Here is a 16,525-nt window from a genome sequence, read left to right on the forward strand (position 1 = left end):
ATCGCTGAGAATAGGGAGCAGAGTGACAGCGATTGAAATGAATACTAAAGCGACTGGATTGACATCCTGCTTTCTGTCGTGTGTTTGTGGGGTGTACGGAGCAGACGCCAGAAGCAAATCATCATCTTCCAAGAAAGGAGCACACATTGTATTTACATGTAAAAATACACACAATGGACTGACGATAACACAGCAACGCCAAACCCAGCATATCGCTACACAACGGCAACAATTGTGCCAACAGATCATTGAAGAAATATTACTAGTTATCCTAAATTAACAGTGGAAGAGGCAGTGAGGCGACTAAATATTAGCTCAATTCACATGGGCTTCCCATGGGTGGAGGAGAAGGTGTGTTTAACTGGCGTGGCTGGTTTATGGGGCGGGGGGCGATGTTTAGCTAGCGTGTTTGTGTTTATGTGGTTGGGAAGCTGTGTTTGAGAAGCGGGTGTTTTATGTGATTGGGTGATTTTTAGTGCTGGGTAGGTGGGTTTAGTTGGGGTGGGTGAGCTATGTGGATGGGAATGTTTAGTTGAAACTGGTGGCTTATGTGGTAGGTGGTTTATTTGGCTGGGTGCCTTTAATTGAGTTGTGAGGTTTACGTGGGTGGGAGTGTTTAGCCGTGCGGGTGGTTTGGTCCGGACACTGGGCTAAGTTAGGGTGGGCAGTTTATGTGGGTGGTGTGTTTAGTTGGGGTGGCTGTTCATGTCAATGGATGGTTTATGTGGGTAGGAGTGTTTAGCGGGGCGAGGGGGCTGTTGGTCCGGACACTGGGCTAATTGTGGATGGGCATGCTCTGTTGATGTGGGTGGTTTAAGTAGATCAGACACTATGGTAAGCTGAGGTGGGCAGTTTATGTGAGTGGGAGTGTTGGACGGCGGCGTTGGGGTGGACGCTCTATGTGGGCGGTTATATGCTTAACTGGGGTGGGTGTCTTTAGTTGTAGTGGGTGACCTATGTGGCAGGAGATTTGTTTAAGGAGGTGCATTTATTTGAGTTGTTAGGTGTATGTGGGAGGGAGACCTTAGTTGGGTTGTATGGCTGATGTGTGTAGGTACGTTTAAATGGAGTGGGTGGTGCATATGGTTTAGGCATTGTGGTAAGCTGGGGTGGGCGGTTTGGGCGAGTGATGGGTTTCGTTGGGATGGGTGTTTATGTGTTGAGTTGAAGTGAATGGCTAATGTGGTAGGTGGCTTATGTGGCTGCGAGTATTTAGTTTAATTGTTTGTAAGGGTGGGTGCAGTTTCACTTCGGTGGGTGTGTTTGGTTGGACTGGGTGGGTTTGGTGAGTGGGTTGGTGTGGGTATGGTTGTGTTTAGTGTGAGTGGGTAGGTTGGTATGAGTGTATTTGGTTGGTGTGAGTGTTTGGTTGGACTGGGTGGGTTTGGTGAGTGGGTTGGTGTGGGTATGGTTGTGTTTGGTGTGAGTGGGTAGGTTGGTATGAGTGTATTTGGTTGGTGTGAGTGTTGAGTGGGTGGGCGTAGTTGTTTGGTGTGAGTGGGTATGTTTGGTTGAAGTGGGCGTGGTGGGTGTGGTTGTGTTTGGTGGGAGTGGGTTTGGTGGGTGTGTTTGCTGTGTGGGTGGGCGCTGCTGGTTTACAATGAGCAGGCACTAAGACCTCGCGGAGTGCTGTGGACAGGGTGTATGTCTGGAATGGCCCGGGACAGTGTGTGAGAGGCGCTCCTCCAGCAATTCGATGCAGGTTAAGGGTAGTGGACGCTCATCACTTGGGTGCCACGATGGATCAGCATAAATTAGCGTCGCCGGGGGTTGTGTCAGCATAGAGCGGGGTGCGCGCGCGCGCGCGAGAGAGGCGCGCTCCCGGATGAGCGCGCGGCCCCGAGGCGGCGGCGTGGCGCGCGCACTTGGCTGTCGCCCGCTGCCGCTGCAGCATCGCACTCGGAGCAAGCCAACTTTCCCGGCTCAGGGCTTTCCCTGGCGTGCCGGCGGACTGCAGCCGCCTCAGCTTCAGCGGGAGGCTCGGAGCCCCTCCTCCCTCCCCCCCCACCGCCACCTCCCTCGGGCACCCAGGTAAGAGTCGCGAGCGCCCCGGTCCTCAGCTGGCAACAACACTCACTCAGTAAAGGGGGAAACTATCTCACCCTCCGCCTTGCGCTCGCCCAGTTGCACACTTGGTGTTCTGAGGAAAAATAATCTGCTGGCTGCAATCGTTCGGAGCTTTAGCATCGCGACCGGTGTAAGATTTGTAAAAGCCAGGCTGTTTGGCTGCAATTAGACAGATGTGCAATTGTCCTAAAGTCTCTTAATATTGCAATGGCTTTATAACAGCAAACCTCCAAAATAGTGCTTCAAATATCATCCCCTGCATATGTTAATATAAATGTAAAAAATGCATCTGATTTAAAACGCTCGCTTTCTATTTCCGAATGCATCACTTGGGGGAAAAAATGCTCTAGTACTTTGTGGATCATACAACTGACCTGTGGTAAGATAGGCTTTGTCACATCAATTTAGCGTTCGGTACTGAAGTCAGTGTAAGCTAACGAGTATGATTCCGACACTTGTAGCGGTTTATGCAGTCCTGCTGCTTTCCTTATTCTATAGCTTTACTGTTTTTAACTTTTTTTTAAAGAAGCAGCCATGAAGAGAAACCTGACCATGAACAAATTTCTGCCGTCAGCCCTGATTAGTCTGGCGTTGGTGATCTCCTGGCTAGCCGGGTGAGTAGAGGAGTGATGAATATTAAACATTTTTCACCTATGGCTTCCTACCTAACCTTTTTATAAACTTCAGTTGTGTCAAGTAAGAGGGAACATGCCCAGCTTCAGATATAAGCAATTTCCAATCTTAGATTATAAAAAATACATCTGTATTGTTTCCGCCATGGCCACTTCAGTCAAAAGCTGCGATAAATTATTGTTTTAAATGCATTTTCTGTTCCCTGCACTTGTGTGCTTTTCTTAATCCAGCGTTGAACCTGCCTTTTGGAAAGGAGTGAAAAATGTCAGTGTGCCTTGGCGAATGGCCACCAAAATCCTATTTATTTTGCATATCTTCATGAGGCATAACATGCTTTAAATAAAAACAATTGATAGAGTTGATCAAAAGCGACACTGAAATCTGAAAAGTAGGGAGATGGGTCTAGTTCTCTGAATTACTGAGGTGTGTTTCCCTGTTAAAGAGGGAATGGTCAATAATGTGGCATGCATTTGTGAAGCATGAATTAATTTAGTTCACACACAGGCTTACAGTAGAACTTGTTAATTGTAATGTCCTGTATTAATGTGTAAATGATAGTAGACTCAGTTGCTTGTTTCAGGAGAACTAGAAAATATTGGAGGTTTTGAAGTAAAAGGCTCTGTTAAACAGCCATGTTGAAATTTCAAAATGGCTGGTATGAATAAAGCTTGTGGTTATTTGAAGAAAATGGAAAAAAGTGCATTTTAATCCAGTGAAATTTGGAAAATTATTCAGCTGTTAATAACTATGGTTTATAGAAATAATAATCAGGTGGTTTTCACTTTAGTTCACTGAGAAACAAATAGCTGCTACTCATTTAAAACCTCTAGGTGGAGTTAGCGCACAGCTTCAGCAAAAAGAACCATTGTTGCTGCTTCAATGAGCAAGGGTCTTATTGGTTAAAACTGTGAAAACTGCTTGGTTGGTTGTAGGTATTTAAAATAATGTCTGCTTACGGGAAAACTATTTGAACATATCAGCAAAATAATGCATTTGTATTATAGTAGTTATAAAACTTTTTCAGGGGTCATGATGATACCAGTTAGTGTTGATGTTTTAGCAAGATCAGTTCGGATAAATAAACAAAGTTAGTCAGCTGTTAAGCTGAGTTTTTAAAAAAAATCATAAAACTGTAGGTCAAATCATTAAAAGTTAATTTAGAAATCTGTATTTAAATATGATGTTTCTAAACTTGCCTTGTGCATCAGATATAAATGGAACAATCTCAAGATCACTTTTTTAAAAACTGAGGGAAATGTTCTTGTGTTTTGTGTGTTAGGGATTGTTATGAAAAGATTTCCTCTGGTGTTTCTTGCATAATCCAAATTATTTCTGTAGGAATAAAAGGTAAAGAGTAAATCATCCACTCAAATAAACTTTCTAAAATTATCTTTTCTCCTTTGTTTGATTTGAGCAGTATGATTTTTGTGATTTCTCAACTACCTTTTATGGCATGGCTGACCATTTTCACAATGGGTGGTAAGGTAGGGATATCCCAATTATGACCCATGTGGGTGACTCTTGTTTTTACTATCCTCCATATGTCCCATTTTACTTTTGTGGGCTTGGAAATTGAAGAGCTGTGCTTGCTGCTGTTGCCTTGTTGATGGATAAATCCTAAATCAGAGACCCAAAACAAGTTGATAGATGGAGCTTGAGAACTTTATAAAAGGTTGATTGAAACTGCACATGGGGGTTGTGAGTCTCTATGGCATGTATCTAATCCTGAACATTGCAGCAAACAAAATACAACTGCTAACTACTTGCTATATGTTTAATAAAACCAGTCTTGTATAATAAACATTATGTTTATCACCTTCATTGCTAATTGACAGTATGTTTGGTTATTAGTTTTTCAAATACAACTCCTTCAATGGGAATGTCCATTCAGAATATCAGATAGCTGTGCATCATAATCGTAGATATATTTTCTCTATATAGTATATATAAATAATTCACACACCAGCTGTGGGATTGTGAAATAAAAATAGAAAATGCTTTTAATGCATAGCAGGTCAATTCACATCTGAATGTGAAAGACAGGTTAATTCTTTGGTTGGGATGCTGTGTCAGAACTGATGCAGAGGAATCGTGCTAGATTTCTCAGTGGCAGGGTTTTTGATACACTCGCATATCATAATTAGCAGTCCGAATTATTGGTGACATTTAAGTCTGTTAAATGTGCATCAGGGCTAGTTGGTGCTGTGAAGTTTTCATTCGCAATTACTGTTGTATTTTTAAAAATATAAAGTAGGCCTGCATTCTGACTTCAGTTATGTTGATTGTATGTTTAAAGAAAAGTACTTCTGCTCTTTGCTTTAATGAGCAGCGTTAATTTTTTAATGTTTCCAATTATATGGAATATAGTAAATGTATAGTTATATTTACCGTAATGATAGATGCAATATAAGGCTAATAAATGAAAAAAATCAAGATATGCAAAAGTCAAAATCATTGTCTTGTGAACTCTGCTGCAGTCGTTCATGCCTGACATACGGCATCCACCCACTGAATCTGTGGGCGAAACAAGCCTGTGTTTTGGCACATCCTGATGCTATGACAAACAGCACTCTCCATTATTTTTCCTTTTAGAGCTTTTTTTTGCATACAGATTAAAAAATGTATTCAACATGATCAATGCAAACAGTATATTATAAATATTCCAGAAGCATTCAGCATTGTCATGACTTCATTATTTTCTTTGAAGAAGATCCATCAGCAGCAGTCTAGAGTTAAGATCTGAAGTACATAATAGCGTGGAAAAATCAGCTTAATAACAAGAATTAAATAAATCTTGCAGTTGCCAGTTAAATGATAACTTTGCAATTATTTTATCGTGTAACTTTTGAAGTTAAATCTTACATGGCATGGTACAGCTAGTAACCATGTGTCAAAAAGAATTATTGACACAGTTGGTTGATGGTATTTTCTAGAAGTCATGTGCCCACTACTGAATGTCACTGAGCAATGAGAAAAGACTAATGCTATTAAGTTTATATGACATCTGGTGCCCTTCTTTCAATCTGGCTTTGAAAGAAATCATTCCGTTTTGGTGGATTGATAGATAGTGAACCACAAGTATCAAAAGTCAAAACAACTTCTCATTTGTCAAAATAATTGCATTCATTGGTGACTATTTATTTAATTAGATTATTTTGAAACCTCTAGCAAAAAAATTGCTGATCATTTTAGTTGCGTTCGTATATCAAATACAACTTAGAAGTGTGCGTTACAGATTCAATTGCTATCAAATAAAAACAATTTGCAATTGTATGGCAAATCTTGCTAGAGGATTGTGTTGTTTTTTTTTCATATTGTATCAAAATTTGAGGTTTGAAAATATGGGTCAAAATTACAAAAAGAAAATGCATGTAAATCTTCAGTGTGTTCAGCTGCCTGCTATCACAGTAGCATAAAGGTAATAAATGTGAGCTATGGGGTGGGGGGTGGTGGCATGGGGATATAATCAAGCCCATTGATTTGTAATTTTCTTTTTTTTTAAAGAAGTCTGGAATTGTGATGTTATCACAGTTCATTTTCTGAGATTTTGGGAGTATGATCCCAGAACTTCCAGAAGATAGTGCACTGTTTTGTCCAAAAATGGAATTTTATATGTTAATTGTCATAAAAATGTAAGCCTAATTATAATTTGTGAGAAGCACTGAACGTCATTTCCGAAATATTGATTTAAGAATTCCAAATTTTCTGTTCAATAGAAATAGAATTTGACTTATTTACTTAAAAAAAAGTAGCCCTGGATATAATTCAAGACTGAATTAGACAGGATGTTTTTGGAATTCCTATCAATATGTCAGATGCTTAGAAATTCTTACATTGTAGCCTTTGCAATGTTGCTGACTTTGTGCTAATTAAATCAAACTTACAACGTCAAATGAAGTGGTCATATAGTGATGATATAGTTGTTACAAAGGATCAAAAGTTTACTAGCCTGTAAATTTAAAGTGACTTGTGATGAAGGTAAACCACGTAAGTTTTACTTTACAGTTTATGACATTTAAACTACTTGATTAGTACACTGTCTCATCAGCACCTGAAGTGAAACAATTGCAGAGCTAGGGGAATGGTGGAGTGGTGGCACTCACTGATCTTCTGTTAAAGGCAGCCAGCCCAGACACATGAGGCAATTGGCCTCCTGCGCTGGGCTTGCATCCATGTCATAACCATTGTATGCTTCTAATTCACAATCAAATATTTTGTATTCTCAACTGAATCTATTCAATGGGTGTGCCCAAATTTTGTATATTACATATACAAAAGCACTGAAAATCTAAGTGCTGGAGGAACTCATCAGTTCCAGCAGCAACTGTGGAGATAAAAACCGAGTTAACGTTTCGAGTCCAATATGACTCTTCAAAGCAAGACAGAAAATGTTAACTCTGTTTCTCCTTCCACAAATGCTGCTGGATCTGCTTAGTTTTCCAGCATTTTCTGTTTTTATTTCACATTTCCGGCATCCACAGTATTTTATTTAACTGAAGGTCCATGCACTATTGGTCCAACTAATTGAACCATGTGTTTAAACGTTGCATTTGCCTGTTCAGCAATTTCAAGAAGAACCAAAGAATGCATGCAGAGTAACTGAAATAGTGGGTTCAAATCTTTCAAGGTGCAGCAATCACCATCAGATTGTCATTCCACTTCTACTTTTCTGCATCTTGACAGAGCTCTGCATTTCTGACCAGTCTCCCAAACCAGTCGTCTTCAGAAATGTAAAGTGTTCTTCAACTGAACTGCTTCTTCATGGCACTGGATTTTCAGGAGAAGATCCACTCCACCACCCCCGCCACCAACCTCCCCCACCTTTCTTTATGGCCCTAGCTGCCATATTCTGTTAAGTGTTCACAAACATACTGAAAAGCCATGAGATATTTAAACAACAGTGTATGGGTACATGGTAATGATGAAAATTGGATAGATGAGTGAGGTAGGTAGTTGGGTTAGGAGGCATTGTCACATCAGAGGTCAGTGGAGTTGGGTGGTGAAGGTTGGAGTCAGATGTTAAAGGAGTTAGACTAGGATTTTTCTGCCTAAAGCTTCCTAGGTAACTGTCCAGCTAATTAAGTTGGAACTGTCTGAAGATTTCGACTCTAACTCAGAATCAGAGACCTTTTGGAGGGTCTCAAACGGGAGAATCATCCATCACAGAAGTTCAAACTCCCCAGACAGTTTCCATGGGGTTATTGTGCCAGGAATTCTGAGGGATGCCAAAGCATAACTTGTGAAATATGTTCTGTTTCCGACAACCTAGAGAATGAAAGATCTGGGCTGATTTTTCATTCCACATAGTCTATGCTAGACACTTGCTACAGTCAAAACTCTGACAATACTGAGCTCAGGTGTTTGGAACAATAAAAGTAAACCTCTAAATATAAGCTGGTTATCCAATTACATAAAATAGTGAACATCTATGATACTTGAAAACAAGAATTACGCATGGAATCAATGAATGCAGTAAAGTAGAACTTCTTAACCAACTGTTGATGCAAGCATTAAATCAAGTGTTATGATCCTGTTGTAAACGAGAGATTGTACGACATATTTGTGAAAGAACTGGAATTCTTGATGAAAAGCAGTATTGTTTTGAATCCAGTTATGATGTTGAGGCTTTGCTGCTTGCGTATACCTCGAATTTATGAGCCATCATTTGATGAGGATAATTCTGTGTGGACTCAGTTGAAAATTTCCTTCCGAAGGTGCGATTTAGACCAGGATTGCCTGTTGCTACAGTAGGGCCCAGAGTAATGTAAGACAGATCTGTATACAAGGGGAAATGTTAAATAAAAATGATTTTACTTTTGTATGAAAACTTGCACTCATGGTTGTTTGCATTTGTCATAGGCTATCAACTGGTGCATAATTTTGTAGTCTTTGATATTTTACAGTGGGTCTTTTAGATATAAATTAGGTGTACATGTAATGGAGTGTTTTGTAGTGTTAGTAGGATTACCGTGTTGAAATGTTGGAGAATTTATTTTTCAAACTATGCATTTTCATCATAAATAACAAGATATCCCTAATGAAGTCGTTGGATTGCATTGTCCACTGACCTTGTTGTGTTTCTGTATTGACTATGGTATACTCTCAAGTATCCAAACAATATAAAATCAGCTGTAACGCTATATGTGACTAATTCATAAAAGGCTTATCTTTTATGTTACAGTGACTTATCTGATGTAGAAAAGAAAATTTATTGCTTTTTTTTCTGTTAATTGTTTATCTTAGTGCACAATTTCAGATTTCCTACTAGGCTAATTCCAATTCGCTAGTACAATGGTTTTGTTATATAATGAATGTTGCTTGTGTTACACATTGTACATGGATAATCTAAGTATGTCATTAGTATAAAACAGAGATTGGTTAAATAAGAAATAATCATTAATCTTCATCTGCTTTCTTAAATTAATCAAAGAATTGCACCATTTTTGGTCTGTTTTTAAATTGTGCATTGCCAGCTTTTCTAATGCATAGCACAATCCACAGCTTATCCATTTTACTCCATGAACAGGTCACATTTCGTAAAGGGGGAAAAAAAAAAGACATATGACTACTGAAGAGGACTTCCTTTATACCCCATTGTGTTGCTCCATCCTTCATCGATAGGTTTTACTTCCACTTGGCATTTGTTCTGGATTATTCTTTCTTTCACGATGGACACCAGAGGATAATAAAAATGGTTTCCTGTTGCATTTGTAGTTACAGAAAATCATTCTACTCCCTCCATTTTTAAGCACTCCTTGGGATTTCAGAAAGTATGGGAGTATATTTTTGCCTTTAATTAAATGACTCCTATTTATATATTATCTTTCATAATCTTAAAGTGTCCCAAAGTATTTTAACAACAAAGCATAGATGGATTGCCTGTCTGTACGTAGAGTCCATCTGATTTGCATTCCTTTTGAAATCCAATGGGTGCTTTGAATGATATTCGGAGCAAATCATATTTATTAATACTGGGCTGCAGCTGATATCAACCATAGTTATTGGCCAGGATATTGTGGTGTTAATAATCACATTCTCTGTCATTAATTCACCGAAACTGACAGCAACTTCTGCAACCATGAATGCACAGAATAACATGGATACCCAGAAGTTGCTGTCAGTAATCCTATGCCCCCCCAAAGGATGTGCTGATAAGTCATTCCTAAACTGAAATCAATGGGTTGTTAATTGAATTGATGAGTTCTCCATTCCTGTGCTGTTAGTTTAGCTGTAAAAACCCTTAAAAAAAATTTAAAATCTGTTGGAAGGGATGTAATTATACCTCATTCAAGAAACTAATTTAATATTTGTGGACTATCAAACCGCCATAATAATTTGAGGGGATTTTTCACAACTTTGTTGCAGTGTTAATGTAAACCTTGTGACACTAATAAAACCATTTTTTTGAAAGTTTGTTCATCTTTATTTCAGTTTCTACTTTATTCCAATCCTAGTCATTTATTCTGTTATCCGAAAAATTGTATTTAAAGGTAAAGGATGCGAAGTGTGTTAACTTCCTGCTTAGCTGTTTGTGAATGCTTCACTGTGATTGGCTTTTTCCTGTTTGCTGACAACATAGTTCCTGTATGCTAGGCTAACCCCTAAACATTGCACCAGATTTAAACTGCTGTTAGCAACATAGGAAACTGCTTTCTTTGAGGCCAGCATTGAGTACCATCATCCTGTGCCACTGACCTTAAACTCTGGTGTGATGAAAATTATTGTATACATTTTGTGTGTGTGTGTGTGTCTATGCTTTATTGTAAACTTTGTTTTATTTGCCCAGGCACCACTTCCATTCAATTTACTTGTTCATGTAATTTAAGTTTTTTATTTCATCTTTATCCAACATTCTGTTTGTTTCGATATTTGTGCTAACAACTATTTTGGGCATTCTTTTTCTTCTTTTGAATGTTAGCAAGCTTCATTTATGCTTTTTATCCAGATTTGCTGCTTTCTTATAAATAGAAATCATAGAAACCCTACAGCACAGAAAGAGGCCATTCAGCCCATCTAGTCTGCACTGACCACAATCCCACCAGAGGCCATACCCCCATATCCCTACATATTTACCCACTAATCCCACTAAATTACACATCTCAGGACACTAAGCATGGCCAGTCAACCTAACCTGCACAACTTTGGACTGTGGGAGGAAACCGGAGCACCTGGAGGAAACCCATGCAGACACGAGGAGAATGTGCAAACTTCACACAGACAGTGACCTAAGCCGGGAATGGAACCCAGGAACCTGGAGCTGTGAAGCAGCAGGGTACTGTGCTACCGTGCTGCTGGAAACCGACTAAACAGTCCCTGCATTTATGTGGTTCAGTTATAATCCTGTCTCAAACTATCTATTTTGAAATACTTTTGGATATGTTTGACACTTATTGTCGTCATTCATTTCAACTGGCGAAACCAAATGGAACAATTTTCTTTGCCACTGGTGAATATTTACAGTGATGAAGTGATCGAAATTGATTTACAAAAACAAGACTTGAAATTGGTGCTTTAAACTGCATCCCGGTTCAAAGGATATTTGCTTAAATAATTAGTTAACATTTTATGATTGAGAAATGAGTACAACATGACCACATACATCTCAGTTCTAAGAATTTTTTTCCTAAGTGCTTTTTAAATAAATTATTACTTGAAAATTGTAACATACTCCTGAGAAGCTAATGGTGTATTAGAAAATGAAAATTGGAAAATGACAAGTGACCAAATGAATTGTCATCTTCATAAATTTCTCTATTTTTGAAAAATGCTGGAAAAAAATGAGCTGACATCTTTGGAATGAAGAAACACATTTGCGTGTGTATAAACTTTAGCCTATTTCCAATATTTTGCTGCTACTTTCTGTAGGCTTGGAGCATTTATTGAAAGATAATTAGTTTAAGTGAGTTATGTAAATCTGGGATGTTTTGGCAGCAAATTTACTTGGCCGTTTTGGTTCAGGAACAAACACTAATGTTTCAGAATGACCTCTGAAGAGCCTAAATGTGGATATAGGCATGATGTTCTGCCCATTTTTTCCTGCCTCGTTACGTTCAAAACTTAACAGCAGAGCTTTTTCTTAATTTCCACAGGCAATATTAGTATAATATTTTGTAGCTGTGTGTGTATTGTCAATAGACCAGGTTTTGTAAATAATGCATACAGAATTGAAATACGCACATTTTGTCAATAATTAGTGATTTATTTCAGGGAACTGCAATGTCTTGAGATGGCACAATTAATCATAGATGAAGTGTCTTTTGTGGATCAGCCTTTCAATGTTACAACATTCTTAAGGTTTCTAATCAAGCTTGAAACACAAGCATGTTGGGATGGGAAAGGACAGGGCAATTGCTTGGAATAGCAGACAGCCAGAGACTTTTCCACATCTGGTTAGTAGTTAAGGATTTCTACGTAATAATGTAGCTATTAAGTTGACTGAAAATAAAACAGGATCTATCAGGTTCTTATGACTGATCTGATTGGAGAGGTGATGGTGTAGTGGTATAATAATTTGATTGTAATCCAGAGATCCGGGGTAATACTCTGAGGACCCAGGTTTGAACCCCACCACAGCAGATGGTGAAATTTGAATTCAATAAGAATCCGGAATCAAAAGTTTCTTGAGCCTGAAACCATTGTTAATTATTGTAAAAACCCATCATGTTCATTAATATTCTTTAGGGAAGGAAACTTAACAGTTCATGGGCAGTTAGCAACATCTACATCCCATAAATGAGTTTTTAAAAAAGTTCAAGGTTCACGCAATGTTAATTTTTCAGAGATGATCAGCAGTGCGTGAACCCACTGTCAATGCTCATTTGAATCTTCATGATTCAATATCATTTGAATAAAAAGTATATTTTTGGTCATATTTTTGCCAACGTTAAGGGCATTTTAAATGGTCATTGGATAAACATATGGAGGATATTAGAATAGTGTAGGTTAGATGGGTTTTAGATTGGTTTCACAGTCGGCGCAACATCGAGGGCCGGAAGGCCTGTACTGCACTTATGTTCTATGGTCTTTGCACCACACATATATGGGTTGTAGCTGAATAATTGCTTTTTGTTAGTTCACGTCTTGATAGTTGGATCAGGTTTTTCATGAGGATGTAGGGAGGTGTATAATGTAAATATCAACTTTTTTATGTTTATAATTGTTATCACCATACTCCATTGCAGTGAGACTTGGATTGTGTATTGGTGACACGTAAATGCAAGAGAAATTCCACCAGCAATGCCTCTGCCTCATACTCCAGGTTCAATAAGAGGACTGTTCTACACACACTCCCACTAGTGTCATCCTTTGTGGATTTTTAGAACGTGCTACCCCATAGCGTGATGAAGTCTGAATCATTGAATGGTTTCAAGAGGGAGATAGACATATTTCTAATTTTAAAAAAGAGGGATATGAGGAACAGGTGGGGAGGTAGATTTGAGACCAGGGAGAGATTAGCCTTGGTCTGATTGAATGGTGGATCAGGCTTGATGGGCTGAATTTGCTGACTTCTCCTAATCCCTATGCTCTTGAAGCCAACTCTACAAAGACTTAGTCAGGATTCCTGCAAAATCGACTTTGGACTGCACAGTATGCCTAGATGTCTGAAAACTGTTTCCCCTGCCAGATCACATTTTCTCCAATTCAAATGGCCAGTGCTTCTGGGGAAGATAAAGGCAATGTTACAAAGACACATGATGCTTTCCTTGAAGTGTGGTAACTTTGACATTTATGATTGTGGTACCTGTTGTTCAAAATGATAACTTGGGCTGCATCATGCTGAGTCCAAACCCCAACACCTGAATGATGAAGAAAAGGAAGTAAATCTTGCACTCCAGATTCCACTACCTCATGGGAACATCTGCTCATGTACCCAAAGTATTTCAGGTTGAGAATTGGCCTGTTCAATCATGTGAAGATCTATGGCAGAAATTCTCAACCTTGAATTGACATCATCCTGGAACTGAGGGACAGCTGGTGATGCACAAAATACTATGCTGCATATTAAATAGCACATTTATTTAGATTTACTGCCAAGTAACCTTTTACAAACAGTGAACCCATGTTAACAATGACTTTCACTTTTCACATACGATTTGAATTTTACAACACAAATAAACAAGGGTTAGTCATTGTAGTTGTATTTCAGCTATCCAGAAGAATGATTCTGTTGAGCCAGTCAGCATGATGCTCAGAGGCTGTAAAACCTTTTCAAGAAACCAGGCTGGGACAACTGGCAGGTAGAGTATGCTGGACAGCCACCTCATCGTGCCCATAGAGGCATGCACCTGAATTTTCCTGCCAGATGGGATCTGAGGGGATGGAGGTAGTGAGAAATTGCATGGATGAGATTCCCTCTGGGATCCTACCTGCCCTGAACTAGACACAGTTTTATGGTGGGGGGGGGGGCTTCAGATGGGAAGCCCACTCTTGTCTTTCTCAAGACTCTTAAGAAACGTTTGCGCCGTGTTCCTTTTATTTAAGATCAAACCCCTCATTACCCACAGGTATCCTGTTGCAGGCCACTGGCTCTGGGTTGGCTATTATACAGCCCGAAGGATAACCTGGTGCAAAAAAAATTGGATTCCTCCGAAACTTTCTCGCAGGGAGAGAAATACTTGGTGCTGCAGTGGTTATTTTTATGCCATTAGAATATCTACTAGTCCCACAAAAATATATAACAATGTATCTTTGGGAAGCTTATTGGCTGTACTGCCAACCTGAAACTTTGCAGAGCTTGTGTGGATGTGGTAGAATCCTAATTTGTATATTTAAAGTACCTACGGCTTGAACTTGTTACTTTGGGCACCCAGTGATCGGCCTGCTTTTAAGATTGAGGCACTTGAAGCACTCAGAGTTGGGGCAATAAACCACTTCAGGTTGTTTGCATTCCACACATCTATGGTTTAAAAAATGGAACACACATTCTTTGTCTGTGGGCTTGCATCTATTTTGAAGATGTCACATGGGGATAAAAGCTCCAAATCGTTACAGATGGAAGACTTTGGAAGGTTTTGTCAAGTCTGGCTGTTTTTGTAATTTTTTTTTACTGTTGCCTGAGCTTGGCTTTAATAATGCAGAGTAGTCTTCCAACTTTCTATGTAACATATCGACTCGTGTTTCACTTTCCTAGCCAGGAAATTAAGAAATAACTGGTTTATTAAATAGCTACTTAATATTCATTTAAAACATGGTGACAGAAAACTAATGAGATTAAGGATAGACAAATCCCTGGTATCAGATGTTTTCACCCCAAGGTATTACGTAGAAATATACATAGAAAATAGAAGCAAGAGTAGGCCATTTGGCCCTTCGATCTTGCTCCATCACTCATGAGCATGGCTGATCATATTCAATACCCTGATCGCGCCTAACTACCCCATCCCCTTCCAAATCCCTTTAATCCCAAGAGCTATAACTAATTCCTACTAAAAATAGTAGGTGAAGAAACTGTCAAAGCATTTAATCACAATCTCCTAAAACACTCTCATTTCAGGAGTGATCTCTTCAATTGGAAAATTGTATTGCCAATCCATTATTTAAGAAGGATAAAAGAGAAGCTAGGAAATTGTAGACCAATTAGACTGTCAGCAGTTTTGGTGACCCACCTTAACTGGCAACATATTGATATAGGCAGGAGGGAATTATCCTGGGTGTCCTCAGAATCAATGCCTGATCTCAGAGCCTCATCATCTCTAGTTAACTATGGTCCAGGAAGCCTTTTGCACATTACCACATAAATTTAAATGACAAATCAGCAATCAGTCATATTGAACACAACCTGGAAAAAGTATCGAGGGTAGCAATGGCAGAGGTTGTACATAGTCTGGGGGTCTTCAGTGCCCATTGTCAAGAGTGGGTGGTAGCAACACTAATACCTGAGCTGGCCAAGTCCATATCTGTGATGTGGACATGCTGGCGTTGGACTGGGGTAAACACACTAAGAAGTCTCGTACCAGGTTAAAATCCAACAGGTTTATTTGTAGCAAACACCATTAGTTTCGGAACTGGCTGTTCTTTCGTCAGGCTTGTCACCTGACGAAGGAACAGCCAGTTTTGAAAGCTAGTGGCGTTTGTTACAAACAAACCTATTGGACTTTATCCTGATGCTGAGAGACTTATTACTAAGTCCATTTCTGCCAGAGTGGGCCTCCGACAGGAAGCAATAGAACCAACATTCTTGACCCCATCCTTGTCAATCTATCTGTTGCAAATGCATCTTCTATTAAGTTATTGGTAAGCTGATCATCACACAGTCCTTATGGAAACAGGAATTCACCTTCACACTGAAGACCTTGCTCCATGCTTTGCAGCACTGCACCCACACTAAGTGAGAGAAGACTCAGCACAACTTTCAACAAGCATCTATCAGGTGTTGTGGACTGTCAGCAGCAGCATATTTATATTCAACTGCAATTTACAACACCAAAGCTGCCTCTACCCCTTGAATGATGAAGACAGCAGGTGCATGGGAACATAATCCCCTCCAAGTCACTCATCAGCCTACTTGGAACAAATTGTTGTTCGTTCATTGTCGCTGGGTCAAAATCGTGGAACTTCCTGCTTAACATTGTATGGAATGCAACATTTCAGCAAGGCAACTGACTACCACCTTCTCGAGCAATTCAAATGGCCAATTAATGCTAACCTTGCTACTAATACTCATATCACCTGTGAAGAAAGACAAAGTGCTTTTCAAACTGAGGTGCGGTCTGAGGCAGTGCTAAATATGTGAGGGTGTGATGGGGCATCTAGGTGTTAGGTTTGAGTACTGGCAGGTGAGCAAAGGGGGTTTGATGAAAATAAGCATTGTCCAAGGCTGATTTGA

General features: G+C 39.4%; 1 protein-coding gene across 4 annotated transcripts in view; it reads left to right on the forward strand.

Annotated features, from left to right (window-relative positions):
• Window positions 1-260: 260 nt before the first annotated feature.
• LOC145342511 (gamma-aminobutyric acid receptor subunit alpha-2-like) overlaps window positions 261-16,525 on the forward strand; it is a 235,753-nt gene continuing 219,488 nt past the window's right edge. Inside the window, exons 1-2 of one of the 4 annotated variants that reach the window (XM_080188076.1) lie at window positions 261-351; window positions 2,594-2,681. In XM_080188076.1, coding sequence (XP_080044202.1) covers window positions 336-351; window positions 2,594-2,681 — 104 coding nt within the window. In that variant the 5' untranslated portion in view covers window positions 261-335. The other 3 variants (XM_080188081.1, XM_080188095.1, XM_080188087.1) reach the window with 3 other exon arrangements.

This window comes from Carcharhinus amblyrhynchos, chromosome 1, assembly GCF_965287045.1.
Source record: "Carcharhinus amblyrhynchos chromosome 1, sCarAmb.v2.hapA, whole genome shotgun sequence".
Classification (NCBI taxonomy): Eukaryota; Metazoa; Chordata; class Chondrichthyes; order Carcharhiniformes; family Carcharhinidae; genus Carcharhinus; species Carcharhinus amblyrhynchos.